The sequence below is a fragment of the Pseudochaenichthys georgianus genome, unplaced genomic scaffold, assembly GCF_902827115.2.
Source record: "Pseudochaenichthys georgianus unplaced genomic scaffold, fPseGeo1.2 scaffold_592_arrow_ctg1, whole genome shotgun sequence".
In the NCBI taxonomy this organism is placed as follows: domain Eukaryota; kingdom Metazoa; phylum Chordata; class Actinopteri; order Perciformes; family Channichthyidae; genus Pseudochaenichthys; species Pseudochaenichthys georgianus.
The window spans coordinates 68371-89600 of NW_027263151.1; the positions used below are offsets into that span (position 1 = coordinate 68371).

Below are 21230 nucleotides of genomic sequence, written 5' to 3' on the forward strand. Positions count from 1 at the left end.
TCGTCACTTCACAAACCAAGACAGCAAGTGTCCATTCTGAGGATAAACAGAAACAGCTTGTTTTTTTCTATTCACCCCAAAAAAATATTCATAACACCGACCATTAAAATACCAAATAAACTAGTATGTTTCCCGATCAAAACGATACACGTATTAGTAGTCCCTTTCAAATACGTTAAGCACAAAACTAGTAGCTTCAAGGTGTTCAAAACGACACTTCAAAACAAAACCAAGGTGATGACTGCGGTCAGAGAAACATGCATTTTTATTTGAAGCTGTCGATGTTTCGAAGTCTGCAGCTAGGAGTGTTTTCTAAGTGCCGTATGGCTAGTTTGCATCGAGAGGTAGGTGATATTTCTCTACTGTTAGTGCGCATCTACCAGCCGAGGAAGCGTTTCTACTGGCCCGGTCAATGTGGATCGATATTGCCATCGTGTGTGTGTGTGTGAGATGGGGGGGTGGAGTGTGTGAAAGTGACGGAGCTTCAGTGCTCCAGCAGGGACTTCAAACGTCCACAGTGCAGAGGGGCTCGCTGCCCGGCTGGGCCGACTCATTTATGGTCATCTTGGGCTTCTTCCTAGTTTCCTCCTGTTGGAAGAAGATGTGAAAATGGTACAAGATGTTAACGATTACAAGATTCAATCCGTCCACAATGCTAAACCATAGAAACGGCTACGCTGATACACATAACAATGAGTCTGCTTTCAAAACTTCAAGCATCAAGAGCTTAGTTTCTCCTTTAGCCTGTTGGGGTGGGGTTATGGGACAGAATAAAAGCTAAACATTGCATTTAGCTGACAATAGCCGCGTTCACACTGCGGTACTTTTCCCACAAAAGGTTCATGCGAACTCTTTAGTTCGCATGAACTAAGTACAGATCGCGTTCACACCTTTATATATCCAGAAAAAGTCCCTGAGGGAGGATTAGGCAAATGAGCCGCTGACGTCACTTCTTCTTCTTCTGCTTTGGGTTTACTGGCAGGCCGCAACCCACTTCACGGCGTATACTGCCACCCGGAGTCCCCGGCCGGAAGTCCCTGGAGTTGGGGACTGGCTTCAGTAGAAGCTGCTGGGACTCCCAGCAGCTTCTACTGAAGCCTTCCGAGTAAATCGCCGACACCTCCTCATCTCCACCGCTCCCATGTTTTATTTTGTGTTGCCATAAGTTAGTCTCTCTGCGTTTCTGCGCTGGGCTAATGCTAATGCTAATAATGCTAATGCGAGGATAATAAAATGGCGGCTTCACAAAACTTTTTGGGAGTTTTACGGGGCGTGGTTTGCAATCCGCCCAGCCAATCAGGAATATAGCTCTTTTCTCAAAAAAGAGCCGCTCGAAAGTCCCTGGTTTCTAGCAGGGACAAAGGTTCGCATGAACTACTTTTAGTACCGGCTCTTTTTGGTGTGAACGCGATCATGAACTAAGTTCGCATGAACCTTTGTGGGAAAAGTACCGCAGTGTGAACGCGGCTAAGAAGTGCATTCGACCAAGAAGATACAAACTTGAAGAAAATAGAATCATATAAGTGCATCAGGCTTCATAGAGCGAAAACATTTCAAGTGCTACTCAACTGGCTTTAGGTAAGCCAGTCCTTTGTTAGTATACAAGTGCTCTGTTAGTAATTGTATCGCTGGAAGTGGAGTCGAAAGATGAGTTTTCAGTCTGCGCCGGAAGGTGTGTAAGCTATCTGGTATCCTGATGTCCACGGGGAGCTCATTCCACCATTTTGGAGCCATGCTACACAAAAAGCAGCCAACGCTCACCCTCTGCGTGGCGAGCTTCCTCATCTCTTCTTGCAGCTTGTTCAGGATGTGGAGGTTTGGCTTGTTCTTTTTGGCAAACTGCTGGAGCTCGATCACACTCTTGTCAGCGCTCTCCTGCAAAGCATCAGTCCATTTAATACATTGGTGGAGATGTGCTTACACAGTAATACACACCATTTTAATTTCTGGCTTGTTCTCTGGCAGTGAGGTTAAGGAAATGCTTATGGCTGGTACAACTGAAATAGCCTGATAATTGCTCACTGAAAGCTACAGTGAGACAAAAAACTGAAATGTTAAGAAAACTAAACCTTTCCAGTTCTTCACGGCCACAGAAGCTTTTTAGTACAAACATATCTACCTTCTTCACCATCTTGTTGCTCTCTCGGCCGTACATGCGCAGCAGGGAGCCCCAGTTCTTGACGTGGGGATGAAGCATCTGTAAGATCTTCTGAGAGGCCAGCTGTTTGCCCACCCTCTTGTTCTTGCCTGGTGGCACATGTACACAACATGTCAATAAACAGACATGGCATTCCAAACTAGTTGCCTCGACACTACACAGCTCTACACATGTGGACAAAGGAGGATTACTTACACCAGCCACGCACAGTGTGCTTCCCGCACGTCATCACATATTCACTCTTCTGGTTTTTCCCGGGGATCACCTCAAACTTAATGCTGGTGTCTCCCATCCCATGGTTTCTGCAGGACAGACGCAACAGTACGTTTCAAACATGTTTTATCTGCAACAAGTGAAGGGCAGCGGCTTTAAAGCACATAAGGAATGCCAACAATGACAACGTCTACTCAGAAAACAAGACACCAAGCGATATTAAAGGTGGGGTAGGTAAGTTTGAGAAACCGGCTCGAAAAACACTTTTTGTAAAATTCCATGGAATGAATATCTTAAGTGCTTTGACAAAATATCCTCTCTGGAAGCCGTAGCGCTGTAAAAAGCACGACCAGTCATCTGAGCCGGCCCGGCTAAAGTAACTGGATGGCCTTCCTGCCTGTCAGCCTTCCATCTGGGCACAAACTTATCGTGTGTGTTGGAGGAGGGGCTCTGTGAGGAAGTGGCAGATTTTTTCCGGCTGTGTATTTTCAAATCCTCGAGCTGGTTTCTCCAAAATTACCTACCCCACCTTTAAGTATATAAAGATTATACAATATGGCAAATAATAATAATAGCACCTGTGTTCAATGCAAGTGCTTCAGAATACACTTTAACTCTTCATTATAGATATTTCTTTAAATGAAAACAAATATTTATTACAATTTTCTTTGATGGCATCGATTTGGTTCTTACCTTTTAAGGCACTCGTGAAGAATCTGATATGGCGAAAGTAGTCCTGCTTTGTTGGTCAGCTCGTACACTCTAGTGTCTTCTATACTGATATGATTAAAATACTGTGGAGCAGAAAACACACAGACACCATTATTTCAGGGACGCTTTCAGGGGAAATATAACCGTCCTGTTACCTGCCTTTAATGTCAAAGATACATCACTTTAACTTACTCTTTTGTACTTCACTGAAAAAGTGTCAATAATATGCAAGTACCTCCAGTTCATCGCCCTCAACGGGCTTCTCCTCCGAGGTCTGCTTCACAAAGTCAGGGATGAGGATTTCCAGTGTGGCTCGAGCTGAAGTTCGCACCAAACCACCAGAGAGAGGGAAATAAGGGATGCATTACAACGTGAACATTAACCAACTGTGCAACTATCTGCTGTATTATAGTAAGAATATAAAGACGTCTTTCACAATTCTCAGTCATATAAATAAAATAAATTACCAGCTTTATTTTTGGCAAGTTTTTTACTACTTGCGGTTCCTGTGCCGTACGTTACTCCGTCTATAATGACCGACGCTCCAAAGGGTTCACTTGGGTTCTCTGTGGACACACACACACATTCAGTTTCATGTCTCATAACAGTCAACAATAATCTTTACCTTATAAAAGAGGTAAAGTCATTTCTGCTGTGAAAATGACAGCAGAATGAGCAGATTAACACATCACGATATATACCAGAGACACTAATGGTGCATTTCCACTGCAGGGCCTCGCACGGCTTAGTACGGTATGGCTAGGCCTCGGTAGGCCAGTCTCACTTAATGCTGCGTTTCCATTACAGTTTAGTAGCTGGGGCAGTAACTATAGTAACGCAGTGTAGGCGGAGCCGTGACATCATCTTCAATGAGAACCACACAAAACCAACATCAGCTGTTAGCACTCAGAGCTCACAGCTCCTCATATCTGTTCAGAAACTAGACAACAGTTAAACAAGTATGTGGACGGGTGGCGCAGTGGTCTGTGCATCTGATCATCAGATCAAGGGGGGTGCTGGGGAACTCCAGTGTCCTTGGGCAAGACACTTCACCCGGATGTGCTCCTGTGGGTAATGTCCACAGTACATGTATAATACCAATGTATACTTGTAAAAGCGCCTCGATGACTTCAAGGCGTGAAGATGGACGGTGTGGCGCAGTGCGCTGTGCAATGATCATCAGATCAAGGGGTGAAACCCGCCGCTGCTGCGTCTGTAAAGCCGTTGTGTCCTTGGGCAAGACCCTTCACCTGAACTTGCTCCTGTGGGTATTGTCCACAGTGACCATTGCATGTATAAAATATGTGTGATGTGTATTTGTAAAGCGCTTTGAGCACTGGAAAAGCGCTATAATAAATGTAAGGAATTATTATTATTATTATTAAGTACAAACCACAGACTGCCTGTGTCATGGCGAATACAGTTGCTGGTTTATTTATGTCTGTAGGCCGTTGTTGTGAGTGTGGACGGTCGGAGCATATACTGCGTTAGCTTAGCCGATCTCCATTCAGAAAACACGCATTTAAAAAAGGGTTGTTCCCCTGCCGTCTGTCTGCAGACTCGTCAAAGCATTAATTCATGGTTTTACTAACCGGTATCAGTATGTTGTTACTTCGGCATCATTTTGAAACGTGTATTACAATTAAATCACGGTCAAATATGTTCATTTTGTTGTAGTTGCCAGCGATTCTCTCTCTAGTTTATTATACTCAGCCCGGTTGTTGGCCCGGAAAGAACCTCGATTTTGGAGAGCCAGAAAACGATGTTATCCAAGGCAAAATTGACAACGTGCTTTAAATAATGAAATCTCTTAAAAGATAAATTGTAGTAAAAAGTTGAACTTACCACATTCAAAAAAGTTGTAAACAGGTCGAACCTTTAGGACACGTTGCATATATTCATGCAAGATGCAAACTTCAGACTTCCCGTTAGGGTTGATGACGAATTCTGTTACAATAGAAAATAAAAAACAATGCATCAACACACTTATTAAAAAAAGGGACAGCTTTAACAGTATTGGTATACAAATGTAATACTTGAAAAAAGTACATATTGGTGTGAAGGCTTTTGGAAGTTTCCTGCACTTGATTTAGATTTCAACACTTTCGCTAATTGATCTAAAGCTGGCAATTAGCAACTTCCTGTCATTACACTTCAGAAGAGTCCCGACCAAAGGAAGAGATCGAGAGACGGGCAACAAATAATATTATACTGCCATGTTCATTACAATGCAAACATATGCACCCTACATGCAACTACAATGTGATTTTAGATGAATGAAATAAGTTATAGTAAGGCTACACAGACAATATATATATATATATATATATATATAGGGGTAAACCTTTTGTTGTTGTTATTGGTTTCATTTGTTACCTATTAGGGCTGCACGATTTGTAAACAATTAAAGGATGCAATTACTTTGACTGATATTGCAATTGCGATTAAAATTAGAGTGAGTAGGAATGGATGCCGAGCCCCGGGGCTGAATTATTAAAGACCGTGGTTAAGCTCCGACGTTATCGGTCTTTTTATCGGTACTGGAGACATGTAAAATATATGTCATATGTATTATTGCTACACAAACATTATATTGCAGTTTTAGTTTCGCCAACTCCATTTCTAATACGCAAAAAGACTGCAAATGTGCGTCTATGATTATTTTTAGTATTTTTTATCTTTCCAATCCAGACGAGATCTCTCTCTCCCCCGCCTGTGTGCGAGGGGGCGGGGCAACACACACACACACGCTCCGAGGTGTGGTTAAACTTTACCCGTCTCGATGCTCGTTACCAAAAGTGCAATCAGAGTTCAGCATGTAAGGGCGGTAACACGAGCAATTTGTCTAAACATTTATCAAAAGTGCTCCACATCCAGACGGAGGAATGCACCGGGTTCCACTGTCTTTCTAGCAGCTCTGTAGCCCCATCCACGAGTAACGTTTCCACGTCAGGTGTTCTGTATGCTAGCAGCAACACACGGAGTTAACTCCATTATACAAACATGGGTTAATGATTAGAGGAAACTGAGTTATTTATTTTGTTAAAGTTTCAGCTATTCTGTTTACAGTTCTGTCTTCACATTATTTAATACGATTAACATTGTTGTTTCTTTTGATGTGAAATATTATTTGTTAATTTTGTTTACCTAACTTTTTTCTCCAAAAGAACCGATAAGAGTATCGTTAAAAGACCGGATCGATAAGCGGTATCGATACGAGTAGTAGTACCGTTAAAACCTTTACGATACCCATCCCTAAGAGTGCGTGATCATTTTAAAAACATTAACATACATATTTAATATATATTAAAATGATCATAGTGTCATTAAAAAAAGGATCCGTTTATTATATTATAAGAAGGATTATTTAAAAAGTCTCAAGAATACCGTTTGTAGGACTGCCTTAAGTTTATGTTGCAATTTCAATTAGATGAATTGTGCAGCCCCATTATCTATAACAACCTTAAAACAGGACTGTCTTTGCTTTGAACAGCCCTTTGAGGCATTTCTCGTGATTTGGGGCTATAATAAATGTTGATTTGACTCCATACAAGCGTTACCTTTCTTAGTGGGCGCGTCCTGCACCGACAGAGTGATGAGCTTCTGGTTGGCGGGCAGGATGGGCCGCTCACACTCCGCCTGCTTCCTCTTCAAGTCTCTGTTGAACTGCCGTCGCTCGGCCCACGTGCGAAACTTCTTCACGGTGACTTGTTCAAAGTCAAAGCATTTCTCCAGGTAAATCCGGAACTCGTCAATGTCTGTGAGGAGGTTTTAAGATCAATAAACACTTTAATGAGAGACAGCTTAAAGCAGGGGTGTCCAAACTACGGCCCGTTTTGAATCGGCCCTCAGCAAATTCAAAAAGTATAATGGAGTATGGCCGACAAATGAAACTTCTGCTCGTCTTATATTGTACTTCTTAAATATAAATGTAAACATATATTACACAGTAGCAGAGGTGGCGCTAGACTTTTTTGCTGTCGTAACATTTCCGTCAAAATCCATTATTACACGCTCGTGAACTTTCAACGGAAGGAGGGGGGGGGACACACACACACGCACGCTCGTAAACTGTTAGCGCCGGTGTTATGCCGTGTTATGCATGCCCACTGCACCTCTAGGGCTGTCCCGAATACCATTTTTCGGGCTCCGGATAGTCTGTAGTAATCAGCAGCGAATATTCGGCCGAGTAGTCGTAGTAATCAGCAGCGAACCAATTCAACACGTGTATTTTGCTGTATTCACGGCATTCATTTTGTTATTATATAGTTATTAACCTAATTTGTGTTCTTTGAAATGTTTATCGCATTGTGTTTGTTACTTTAGTTGCAGTTGTATGTCTTAAGTGTAATTTGGCTCTGCTTCCTATTTATGGCCATGCTTTTATTTTGAAGGAGAGGTGGCGCTGTTGACAGGAAGTTGTTGTTGCTTTGGAAACAACGTGACGGAGATTAACGGAGAAAAGTAATATCTACATATAAAGACGGAGAAAGTAAACGATAACGTTTATGGTTAAGTGTTAGCACCCCCTGAACAAGCTCTTACGTTGAGATTGGAGATTTCAATTTCTGAAAAAAACGGGAAATAACAAACAACAAAATGTAAATCCGAATAGTACTCCAACGAACGAATATTCGGGTACAGCCCTACCTCACAGGAGCGCGCACAATGATTTGATCGGCAAAGTTAGGTTTGTAAACGGTATCATTTCCTTTTTGGCGAGCATGCATAACACGGCATAACACCGGAGCCTCGCTGCGGGGACGCTGTGGCGCTGTTCAGAGTTTGTTCTAATCCGCCAAAAAGACTGCTTTCAGATTTTTCCATCATCGTTAAAAAGAAATCCGTCATGGGCAGAAAATATTCGGTTAACGCGAACTCTGCACAGTAGTATTCATGTGGTAATGAGACCACTTTTCAAATAAATACAGTCGATTAAAGTTGGAAACATTTTCTCACATATCTTAGTTGATAAGAAAAAAGCCCAATGACTTATTTCCATAACAAGCTTGAAATACACCCTTCATATTTCTCCTTATTATAATCAATCTTCTGTGTTAAAGGGAAATGGAAACACTTTTCAAACTGCTTTCCATGCGACAATATTCCCATTAGGAAATGTATTTATCTAGTCTATTTCCAATGTAAACGATCGAGATACGCAAATTAACTTTTTGAAATACGTGCCTAATGACCATGGGCGCTTCCATTGCTCCGGGACTTTCCCAGTGACGTCACTGAGTGGGTACGGCTTCCTGGGCCAACGCTCAATAACAAACAACATGGCGTGCAATGCACCAGTAGTTTACATTACAAGAAAACGGTCGTCGTCAGGAGTTTATTGTATTGCCCCAGGCTGCACAAATGGATTTTATACGAAGAAGGAAGAAGTACATTTCCATAGGCTGCCACTAAAGGATGAGAAGCTGCTCAAAGTCCAGTCTGGATGCCTGGTTCAATACAAAACATTGGATTTGAAGCCAGGATCTGTTCCCACAATATTCGATTTCTCAACGTATGCAGTCGGGAACACCGACCGTCCCAGCACGTCGGCCGCGCAAGATAATGACAGTGTCAACAAACGTGAAGTTCGAGCCACCAAACGAGTTGCTTCAGCTGCCGAGAGAGAGGTAAATATTGCAGCACTACCAGATTACTAGCTCACACATGTATTTACTGACAGTGTGACCTTATTAATTAACGCAATCGCATCCAAACTAAATGGTAGCTATTATGACGCACAATAGAGAATTGGGGGTGTTCTATAGCTCAACTAATTCAACTGGCATGCACACGCTCATCTGTCGAAAACAGCCCTAAAAAGGCTAGTATTGCTGGACTAGGTGTTCAATGGATGGTATTGCAGGACCCAGAGCGCACGGAGCACAGAGCGGACAGCAGATAACGGAATTGCAGTTGTATTGCTTATAGATTATCAGAACATTTCAAAGGGGACACAGCCCCATTGGATATTAACCTATGGATTAACTACATCATCGTCTTTATCGTTGTAATGCCATTGAAGACCAGTTTAGACCAGACAATGAGGAAGGTAAGCCGTTAGCCTAGCGCATGTTAGTACCTAGCGCCACTTGTTTTGATGTACGTTTTTGTTGATAACCTCGCGAGTTTGTATCTTCCAGTGTTGAGGTGGGCACCGTTAGATTCTGTGTCTCCTTAGCCGCGTTCACACTGCGGTACTTTTCCCACAAAGGTTCATGCGAACTTAGTTCATGCGAACTCTTTAGTTCGCATGAACTAAGTACAGATCGCGTTCACACCAGAAAAAGTCCCTGGGGGAGGATTAGGCAAATGAAGCCGCTGACGTCACTTCTTCTTCTTCTGCTTTGGGTTTACTGGCAGGCCGCAAACCACTTCACGGCGTATACTGCCGCCGGAAGTCCCCGGAGTTGGGGACTGGCTTCAGTAGAAGCTGCTGGGAGTCCCAGCAGCTTCCGAGTAAATCGCCAGAATGCCGACACCTCCTCATCTCCACCGCTCCCATGTTTTATTTTGTGTTGCCATAAGTTAGTCTCTCTGCGTTTCTGCGCTGGGCTAATGCTAATGCTAATAATGCGAGGATAATAAAATGGCGGCTTCACAAAACTTTTTGGGAATTTTACGGGGCGTGGTTTGCAATCCGCCCAGCCAATCAGAAATATAGCTATTTTCTCAAAAAAGAGCCGCTCGAAGGTCCCTGCTCTCTAGCAGGGACTTTCGAGGGGGTAAAAAGCTTCGCATGAACTACTTTTAGTACCGGCTCTTTTTGGTGTGAACGCGATCATGAACTAAGTTCGCATGAACCTTTGTGGGAAAAGTACCGCAGTGTGAACGCGGCTCTTGCGATCATAAACGATGTGTTGGATGTGCAGCTAGGATAAGTAATAAGGGAGCTAGGAGTGATGTTCGGTGCAGTAATAGGTTAGCATTTTTCGCTCGGGGCTAATTCAGAGGCTCACTGTTAGCATTGTGTTGTTTTTTTGTTTTTTTATTCCGGATCGTATGCCACTCTATTCGACCGAATCGGTTCATAAGCATAGGCCATGGGATGCCTGGTAACTGTAGATGCTTCCACATAAATGTCATCTCCCGACGAATAGTCAAATTCATCGTTCAAAACGTCGATCTCATTGCAAAATTCCTCCATCGCTGCCATATCTGCTACGTTGTGTTGACTTCCGGTATGGATACCCGGAGCGAAGACCCATCCAGTGACGTCACCATTTGGGACTCCCCTAATGGCGGCGGCCTGGTCCCGGAATTCCCCACCCGGCCGGCGGATAATTAATTTTCTTTTGGCGAGTAATATCATGTACAATAAATATTACGATCAATATCCATTGTAAAATGAATAAACTACCGGAATATTATAGCTGTAATTGGTGTTTCCTTTCCCTTTAAGGAACACTCACGAGCATCATGTACCTACATTTGATTGATTTTACCAACTTATAACTGAACTTATGAGGCGATATACCTCTAGTGAGCGGCCAAGCCCTTCGTATATTTCTCTATGTGGACCTCGGTGAAAAAAGTTTGGACACTCCTGCCTTAAAGTCTTACAGCAGCAAAAACACACCGACTTCTATCACTGGAAGGGCTGCACGCCTTGAGAAAAAAATACTGCAAAAAATGTAATGTAAAAAGCTCTTACCGATGGACTCGTCCTTGCACACCTCCACTTTAGCTCTCACTTGTCCCAATGCTCCCTGTGCAGTGTCAAATGCGTGAGGCCTTTTACACGCCAGGCTTATTTTGGGGGTACTTCCTCCCCCGTGGACCCCGTCAAACACGATGAAGGGAGGGATAATGTACTGCCCCTGAGCTGGAGCCTCAGAGGGACCGGCCATCTCTTCACCATTGGTCTCATCAACTGGTTTGACAGGAGTCTCCTCTGCATTTTGGGTCTCCTCTGCATTTTGGGTCACCTCTGCATTTTGGGTCTCCTCTGCATTTTGGGTCACCTCTGCATTTTGGGTCTCCACTGCATTTTGGGTCTCCTCTGCATTTTGGGTCTCCTCTGCATTTTGGGTCTCCTCTGCATTTTGGGTCTCCTCTGCATTATGGGTCACGTCTGCATTTTGGGTCACGTCTACATTTTGGGTCACCTCTACATTTTGGGTCACCTCTACATTTTGGGTCACCTCTACATTTTGGGTCACCTCCCCATTCAGCTCCTTCTCCTCCAGAGCCTTGATCTTCTTGTAGTGAAGGCAAGGGATGCTGCTGGTCGGAGGGTCGTGTTTCTGTACCAGGAAAGAAGACCAAGAGTTTTTACAAAATGTTAACCCTGGTGAATTTGAAGCCATTGTCGACTTTATCGTAGCGTCTTATGAAATGCTCACCGTTTGGAATAGAATAAATACATTTGAGATGTATGAAACAGGATGCTATCAAATTGTTACCGTGGGTTTGCTCAACAATGCTAAGCACCACATCTTAACATGGTGGCAAGAAGACAGAGAGAATCAATAAAGTCTTTCCGTAATCCAGTAAATACAGGTTTTGACTGGGATAATCTGTTAGAGTGTGATTTATTTTAAATGTTCACATACCTTTCTAATAAAATATAAACTTGTTTTTAAAAGATGGGACTAGGGGTGGGCGATATGACGATATATATCGTCGTGACGATATTAGGTCTCCACGATATGCTTTTTCAGAGATATCGTCCTAAAAAAATAAATAAATAGCGGGAGGGGAAGAGGCTCTCCGTGCGCCGCAGGGGGCTATGACAGCGGACGGAGAGCCTCTTCCCCTCCCGCTCCCCCAGCCTCACCTACTGATTTTAATTTCACCATATATCAAGCACGATCGATTTCACAATGTCAGCGCACCTCTGCTTTCGTTCAGTCCGAGTTGTTTGACACGCTCCCAAAGTCCCCGCCCCCTTTCTTTGCAGCGAGCAACCATAGGGCAGGCATTTCATAAAGGGGCTCCTTATGAAAAGACTAGCAAACGGTGGAAAGACATAACTGACGTGGTGGCGTTTTATGTTTTTCCCTTCAGTTATGCTAAAGTCTTTTATTACACTTCAAGTCTACTCTAAAGTTTACATTTTAATTGTTTGGCACTGACTTTTCCTCATTGATGTTTTATGTTTTACTTAGTTATGTTTTACCCTCCTTTTCATGTTTATTGATGTTCACTGCTCACTTGTTCATTCAGGGTTTCATTTCTGAAATAAAACCAGCTTGAAATGCTATGTTGGTTTGTTACTCCTTTTAGTTTTAGTTTCTGTTACCTTGTAGGTGCTTGTTCTGTTAAGTAACTTGAAAAATAACCATAATAACCGACATGAAAAAATATCGTGATATATATCGTCTATCGTGATACTGCCTGAAAATATCGTGATAACATATTTTTCAATATCGCCCACCCCTAGATGGGACCGCCTAATCTGCTGAAAGGCGTGCTGGTCTAATGAACTACAGCATTTCTTATAATAAATACCCTTTGGTGCAGCCAACTCATAGGATCTGTAGGAGCCAGAATGCTCCATAACCTGAGTTTATTATTTGTATTATTATTATTTGTTTACGTCACTTTAATTTGTATTTGTTGAGCACTTCCGTTAATTATCACATGGGTGTGGCTTGTGTATTTATGTCACCCGTTTCATGTCGAGTGCGGATGACAGAGGGTGAGCTTGTGCTGACATTTTTTTCTGTTGACCGTTTTGTCCCTAAAGTTACTGTGTTTTGATTTTGTTTATTAAATATCGTCAAACTATCTAACTTCAGTGTGGCCTCTCAAATTGAATGGGAAATTGAGCCGCCGATCCATGCAAACAACTTGATGCTCACGTGTGTAATGTAGGAAGCTTATAAAGACACTTACCCTAATACTGCCAGTGCCAAGGAAGTAGGGTCTGGACCAGGTCACCACTCTGGTTTCTCTGTGCAGGTAGACGGGAATGCCCGAGTTATGGAATGTCATGATCCATCCGTCTGGGAGAGGCTCAGTGGGGGGGCGCCCACGACCTGGCGTGGGGGGAAATGCAAAAAAGCAGGTGCTAATTAATACTTTTAATGCATAACTGAATATCTCTCCATTCATATCAGTTGAGAGATATTCACACCAGGCGTGACCATGAACGGTGGATTATTCTATCCAAGGAGCCTGATCGTCAGTGGCGAGAAAATGTAGTTATGTAGGAACATCATTAATTCAACTTTGTGTCACCTAATAGTTGAATATCAATGTTGGATTACCAAAAAAGAAGTGAGCGGAAACATTTATCTAGTTGTTGCACACACAAGTTCATGTATTTAGATATGTCATAGGTCAGGTCACACACAATTATTTGATCACTATTATGCAGAGTTTTGAACAATGAGCGCATTTAAATAAAAAATGTGCAGAAAGAAAAACACAATTTGGATCATTTAGGACTTTCTAAATGTATGTTGACAGGTCACTTTGACTCTTGCATTTAGTATTTTGAATATCATATAGTATTGTGCCCCAAAGTACTGAAACTGCACTCCATGATTACTTGATGGAACCAGAAACAAACGCAGACTGATCCACCACTCACTCTTCAGGACAGTCTTAATTTTGGTCATCATGGGCTGAACCCCTCCTTCTCCGTCTGACGGGTGATCACTTTCCCCGCCATATTTTTCTTCTGACGGACGCATCTTTTTAGGGACAGGCATGCCCTCCTCCAGCAAGGCGTCCACATCGTTGTCAAACTCCTCCTGGAAGAGTGAGTGGTTAAGGCCGGGAGAGAAGATTGTGTCACCAGAGGCCTGTACTACGAATCCAGAGGCCTGTACTACAAATCCAGAGGCCTGTACTACGAATCCAGAGGCCTGTACTACGAATCCAGTTCAACAGACCCTGGATATGTTTGAGTTTTCTGGCTTAACTAACCCAAAACAAACGCGCTCTCGCCAAGTGGTCTTACGACGCTGGTTATCAACTCGGTAACTCAAGCCAGGGTTTCTCTGTCCGGCTGAGTGCTCGTTCACATGAAAGGGGCGGGGTTAGCAACATTTGACCAATCACAAACATGGACAAGCGTACTCACAGCGCAGCTTCATACTTCCTGAATGAAAAGTGAACTATAATATTAGACAAATATTAAGAAGTTAAACTTTAAACATCCATGACTTAAACACTTTATCCAGGATAAAAGCCACAGAGCTGCACCTGCAAGATGAATACAGCTGGTAACAGAAAAAGTGTTTGAATGCGTACATTAAAGGTGGGGTAGGTAAGTTTGAGAAACCGGCTCGAGATACACTTTGTTATATTCCATGGAATGCTCTTAACATCCCGATAGCAATGAATATCTGAAGTGCTTTGACAACAAATCCATAAAGAAACATCATCTGTGGAAGCTGTAATACTGTAAAAAGCACAACTGTCAGCCCTGTATCTCGTGCACGCACAAATGTATCTCGTGCCCTAAGGAAGTGGCGGATTCTTTTCGGCTGTGTACTTTCAAATTTTAGTGCACTCGAGCTGGTTTCTGAAACTTACCTACCCCACCTTTAACAGGTTTATGATATCACTGCCCCGTCTAAGACACGATCTGACTTTTAAATTACATTTGTCTCGAGTGTTTCGTCAACTTAATGTGTTGCTTAAAATAATACTTCTGCATACAGTATGTGACACAGTGAGTGTTGCACGGCCAGATACGGCTCAGCTGACTCAGATCAGGAAATATATGATACATTATGAAGTGATATGCCGCGGACTGTACTTAATGTACTCTGATCCGGTTGCTTATGTTGTGGCAGATATTTAAGTAAGCTTTCTTAACGCTAATGTTTTAATAGTCAGATTGCTCTGAAGATGGAGGTGATATTCTATTAATGTTCAGTCAGTTGATTTTTGCCGGCCGTCTTTCCTGCAACGGCAGTTTTTCTGTATTTCCTTTATCCTGTAATATGACTTGATCGCTTTAAACTCCGCACACGGAGCTCTGATTGGTCAGCAGGCAGTGCTTTCACTGGGTTGAGCTCTTATCCTGGAACCTAACCTGCTCCGGAGCTGGTTTGCCGTTAAGCATACGTTACCATGGAGATCTAGCCCGGTAAGAAGAGAACCAGCGTCGTAGGACCGGAAACCCAGAGTTAACCCTGAAGTTAGCTCGCTAAGCGAAAATCCGTCTTCGTAGTACAGGCCTCAGTCAGCTTAGTCTCATGTGACGGAGAAACAAACAACATTTAAAAATCATCAGTCCCCCACTTAAAAGTAAAATACTCCAGACAGAGACAGACCATATTGGACTGATGTCAACCCCTACAAATTGAATGTCATTATTTTAGAAGCTTCGATCCCCTCTCTATTAATATTGATTGATTTTTGCATCAAAAGAAAACCCCAAATGTAATGGGAGGAATACAAAAATGTCACTAACCTCTTCCAGCATCTCACTTCTCATTTTCAGTAATAAAAAACAAAAACAAACATGTACGTAATTTCTTCTGCTTAAATGTATCCAAACTTAAGCAGGAGTGGTGCAGTATTAAATAAGGATAACATTAGAAAAGTACTCCTAGCTATACTTAATCTTTCAGTTTGTGCTATTTCCCCCCAAAAGCATTACTATAAATGTACAACACAACATGTATTTAATGCAAAATTGCAACTGTAAAGGATAAACAGGCCAGCTGAATACTCAAGGTTCTTACAGCTTAAGGCAAGGGAGATTCGATGTTGTACTGCAGCTAAATTAACATTTGAAAACTGGACAACCTTGTCGTTTTGTTGCCATGTCTGCACAACCGCTTTGCCACTGCAGTGGTCTCGCAGAAATGACAGTGTTAATAATGCCCCGTCTTAAATTAACTGTAATAGGCTTACAATGTTTCTGTTCGACAGTTAAAAAGGACAACATGTGTGTGTGTAGCTGACAATCGCATGGGTTACTGCAGACATAGAAACCGACGTACCTCATAGGCGAAAGTCACAGTCTCCTCATCCGCTTGATCCTGCTGCGCTATGCCCTCAGACTTAAAGCCACCGTGCTCCGTGTCGTCATGATCCAGGAAGTTCTCGTAGTAGTCGTCCAGCTCATCCAGGACGGCGAACTCTACCTTGTTTTCCATGTCTACCTCGGACTCGTCTGATCTCCTGCCTGCTAAGTTTCCCGCTCCAGAGCTTCCCTCACCTGAGTCATGCATCTCACCATTCATGCTGTCTAAACCATCATCACTTCCTGCCTCCTGCCCTTCGCCTGTGTACAAAACCTTCCTGTCTTTGCTGTTGATGTTGCTGCTGCTGCTTTCGGTGAAGCTCACACGGATCTTAACATCTCTGAGCAGCTTGAGGTCTGGTAGGAACCCGGAGACTGGGGGGGCGTGGCGGGCTGTTCTGGGGCACTGAGGGTTGGGAATGGCCTCCTCTGAGAGGTGGCTACAGAAAGTGATTGAGCCCTTTGCGAGGGGTTGCTGTGCCATGGCTTCCCCTTCCCCTGGGGTGTCTGTGTGTCCATCACCACCAGAGCTAACGTCCATTACCTCTGCGTCACTGGACGTTTGCAGGGGAGGTGGTGGAGGTGCTATGCCCTCATCTAGGTCAAAAAAACCAGGTGGATCCAAGGGGAGAGGGGGTAGCACATCGTCTATCTCCATTTCCACTGAATATCGAACTACAGCTTATACGCACTGATAATTTATTCTAAAATCTGACCTGTTTTAAGACACTTTCTTCCTATCTGAACCCAGAATGCAGCATGCAGAAGCACATCCCTGTATAGACCACGTACCAGAGGTGAAATTGCTAAGCTGTCTACATTGTTCTTTTCATTAATGTAGACAGCTTTCAGAATCACTGTCTCAATTATTGGAAATCACAATGCATTCAGCTTAATATGGGATCTAGGCACTGATCATCCTCCACTTGAATCTTCTGGAAGCTGCAAAAGAGGACAAGTGAGAGGAACGTTAGATGTCAGTTAAGCAATATTCAACGTTTGAACGTAACATATGGGTTTTTAAAAGACACTATATGAAATGTATATAGAATATTCTTGTAATTTTTCTTATTTACATGAAGAGAATATGTCATTTATTCAGTCACTGTTGTACTCTAAAATGCCTTGGACTGATGTTGAGTCATAAAAGAAAAATGGGACAAGCGATACACTTTAAAAGTGATCGATTTTATACAAATATTGTTTTTTGTGAACAGCTAATTTTATTTGTGGGGAACATTTCTCATTCACAAGAATAAATGGACTGACTCTAAACTGCTTTGGCACATGTGTGCTTAGAATAACATCAATATGGCACCATAATTACAAATAGTTAAAAATAATCAAAACCTTTTATTATTTTATAAATATTTAAAATATTTTCTTTATATTTCTGTCTTTATTTACTCTGTATATGTACCTATGTAACCCCCACTCAATGTTGTGTGTGTATATAATGTTTGATAATACATATATATACAGAGGTGGGAGAAGTACTCCGATCTTGTACTTGAGTACAAGTACAAGTACCAGAGTGTAGGAATACTCGGATACAAGTAAAAGTCCTGGATTCAAAATATTACTCAAGTAAAAGTACAAAAGTATTAGCAGCTTGTGGATGTTACTTCAGTTGTAGTAGAGTAACAAAAGGTATTGACTATTAAATAAATGTTGTGAAGTAAAAGTACACAATTTACCTCTGAACTGTAGTGGAGTAGAAGTACACTGTAGCAATTTAAATACTCACTTGAAGTACAATTCTCTCAAAATGGTCCTTAAGTGCAGTACTTGAGTAAATCTACATAGTTACTTTACACCACTGCACATATTCTTTCTTGAATAAAGGAAAATAAACATATGGTTTATTATTCCGGGGAATACGAGTATCTAAGTTCGAATAACAGGTAGATAAAAGGCAAGACAAATGGATACAAGCCTCGTCTGTTCTGCAGCTGCACAACGGGCCCCTAGTTAACATCCATGCTAATATGCTAACAAGCAGCCACACACATATCCGTTGGTCAGCCAGCCCAAAAAACCGCTTATTAGAGAAATACTCACCAATTAAAATGAGACGGCTGTCTTCTTTTTGAGCACCTGACTACCTTTCTAAATTATTGTATTCTCCATGCGCCGCCATACTGCCTCAACTGATGTAGCCTCGCCATCTTGAAGAAAACCACAGCGGTAAACCAACCGATGCCCCGCCTACAGGACCGGCGTTTTGGTGATTGATCGATCAGCGGGCCAATCACAACGTCGCACTATGACGACTCTGGAATGAATCGACCAATCAACGTTCCACATTTTTCGCATGTGAGCAACATGTTAACCCCAGAATATTCAAGAAAGTATGGATGGAAACGGAGGGAAAAAATCGCTTTACAGATAAAAATGACTGCTTTGAATGAATGTAAAGGTCATGTAAATGTAATTTTCTAATGGGATTCTGTTGCACTATGTCTTAATACGTTTGATTTTTGGATTGCATTGTTTTGACATAATTGCTTCATAAATAAACGTGCCATGCAGCGCTCAGTCTCAGCGCCATATAGACAGATAGAAGTCTATATGGCGCTGGTGCCATTCATTGACTATATCTTTTTAGGATGTGTTTAATTTATTCAAATAGGGGTCATGGAAACAACCCAAATGTAAAATATGCAAAGAGTCTCACCTCTCTGCACCTTACACTCCATGCAACTGCAACAACCACGAGTGCCTCTTTTTTAATGATTTGGAATGTATTTATTAAATAAGTATAAATGCATAAATAAATGTATGAATAAATACAGGAATAAATAATAGAATATATAACTTAGGAAATAAATGTGTAAATAAATAAATACTAGAATAAATTAATGCATAAATAAATAAATGAATGAATAAAAATAAGAACTGTGAAAAGGGTAGCACTGTGTTTTCTCCCACTTCCTTGTCCTTACCGTAAAGCCCCCCCAGAGGGAGGCACAGTCAGGGTATGGAAGACCACCATTTAAAAAAGTTACTCTTACAACAAATTAGAATTTGCAGTAATCAAATTAGTAATTTGATTGCTGCATAAAAGCCCTTGAAGTATGAAATGACCGAAGCTCTGTTGTGATGGGGTTTTTGCATGTAACTGTAACCTTTGAGCAAAGCATTACATCCCCATTATTAATCAATCCATGCTTTCTACTTGGTACATCTGTGAAGGTTTTCATTATCATTACCATGGGCATCAAAGCCAATGTGTTTTAAAGGTCCCCTATTATACAGAACATGTCTCTGAAGTGTTTGGCTCCAAACACCAAACAGATCATTGCAGCATCCCATGATCTACGGGCTCAGAATAATAATATATAATAATATATATAATAATAATCCCCTCTGTTTCAGCCTTGTTTCCAAAGTGCTGATTCTCTGTCTGTTACTTTAGATGAAAATAAGGAGCCCCTCCCCACGCCCCTCTGAGAGACATTTGGTTAGAAAGAAGTCAATGGTGATCTAGAGGAGATTCAGGTGATACGGTGGGGGGGGGGTTACCTTGGTTGCTGATTGGCTAATGGCTACACAAGACAACAAAACGTTATGACTTCATAAAGTGGCCAAAATCTGATCAGCTCATTTTCAGACAGGTTTTTATAGAAATGGATCAAAAAGAGAGAGAATCTTTTTTCCTGAAACTTTCAGAATGTCTTTACACAGAGGGGACACATGTTGATGTAGAAGAGACACGAAGAAGAGGGGACACATGTTGATGAAGAAGAGACATGAAGAAGAGGGGACACATGTTGATGTCGAAGAGACATGAAGAAGAGGGGACACATGTTGATGTAGAAGAGACATGAAGAAGAGGGGACACATGTTGATGTAGAAGAGACATGAAGAAGTGGATTTTGCATAATAGGGGACCTTTAAAAATCATGAATGCCCAATAGGTCTTGATGCGATTTTGAATGAATTTGATCCTTTATGCACATGCTCTGTATTGATGACAGAGCATGACATGAATACAGGAATAAATAAATGCAAGAAAAATAAATACATGTGAAAAAAAAAATGTAGAAATAAATACAGGAATAAATAAATGCAAGAAAAATAAATGAACACAGCAATAAATAAATAAATGTGGAAATAAATACAGGAATAAATAAACACTAGAAAAAACAAATAAATGTATAAATAAAAAAATATAAGTTGAGAATAAAACATCTTTAATGTATTTCTACATCTATGTTTACTAACATTAAAGGTGGGGTAGGTAAGTTTCAGAAACCGGCTCGTTTAGCCGGCCCGGCAAACTTACCTACCCCACCTTTAATATATGTATTAATTTCCAAACAGTGTTGTTCTGCTTGGTTGCCTTGGCAACCAAGCAGAACATGTTTTCCTTTACTAACATCAGAGTCTTCTTGACTAATAGAATGAATTCTGGGGATTGGAGCTTAGACTTACCCACTTTCAATTGTAAGGACCACCCTACTGAGGCTACACTTCAAGGTTGATGAGGGAGGGGTAAATGTTGTTGGAATTTGAATAAAATTCACCAGGAGAGTTTTCTTGACTATCATAACAGATTCCGGTGGTTGGAGCTTAGAATAAATGAATTCAAAAATGTACATGGCACTAAGGACCACCCTATTATTTCATATTGTATTTCTTTAAAGTTTTTAAATATTTTTATTATTTTTATTGTTTTAATTATTTTAATTATTTTTAATATAATTGTATGTCCCTCGGAGGTGCGGGGGGGGGGGGGGGGGCGTCTTCCTAAAGCTGGCCAGCCCGGCAATTGAAAGCAATTGAAAGTACAATTGTTATAAATGTTGACGTATCAATAATATACAATACACTCACGTAGGGTGGTCCTTAAAATTGAAAGTGGGAAAGTGTAGATTGAGGAAAACATTCACCAGGAGAGAATGAATTCTGGGGGTTAGAGCTTAGACTTTCCCACTTTCAATTTTAAGGACCACCCTAATGAAATAAGAAGTTTTACTACTAACTAAATGACCCACACATTTTTTTTTACATAATAACATAAAATAACAATTCAAATAAAATATAAATCAGAAAAAAAGAAATTATTAAATTAATTAAACAATAATAAAAAAAAGACAATATAATACAATCATAAAAACGCACTTGAAAAATACTATAAAAATATATTTAATATGATTTTTACTAAAATAAAAAATTAAAGTGATAAAAATAGGAATTACATTTTTTTTT

The 21230-nt window shown here is 41.4% G+C and overlaps 1 protein-coding gene across 1 annotated transcript; it reads right to left on the reverse strand.

Annotated features, from left to right (window-relative positions):
• Positions 1-246: 246 nt before the first annotated feature.
• Positions 247-18216, reverse strand: dgcr8 (DGCR8 microprocessor complex subunit). The gene is made up of 14 exons (XM_034079340.2): positions 18078-18216; positions 15994-16958; positions 13623-13785; positions 12923-13065; positions 10737-11328; positions 6643-6840; positions 4928-5029; positions 3550-3648; positions 3318-3400; positions 3065-3165; positions 2354-2460; positions 2120-2247; positions 1762-1875; positions 247-588 (listed from the first exon to the last, which is right to left on the reverse strand). The coding sequence occupies exons 2-14, from the start codon at positions 16672-16674 to the stop codon at positions 505-507; spliced, it is 2595 nt and encodes an 864-aa protein (XP_033935231.1). The 5' UTR covers positions 16675-16958; positions 18078-18216; the 3' UTR covers positions 247-504.
• Between the last annotated feature and the right edge of the window lie 3014 nt (positions 18217-21230).

Bases quoted from the DNA above. Each gene is read 5' to 3' on its own strand.
- dgcr8 (XM_034079340.2), bottom strand. From the start codon at position 16,674: ATGGAGATAGACGATGTGCTACCCCCTCTCCCCTTGGATCCACCTGGT. The intron at 13,786-15,993 runs GTACGTCGGTTT...TCACTCTTCCAG, and splicing joins CTGTGACTTTCGCCTATGAG to GAGGAGTTTGACAACGATGT. The intron at 2,461-3,064 runs GTAAGAACCAAA...TCTGTCCTGCAG, and splicing joins CTTCACGAGTGCCTTAAAAG to AAACCATGGGATGGGAGACA.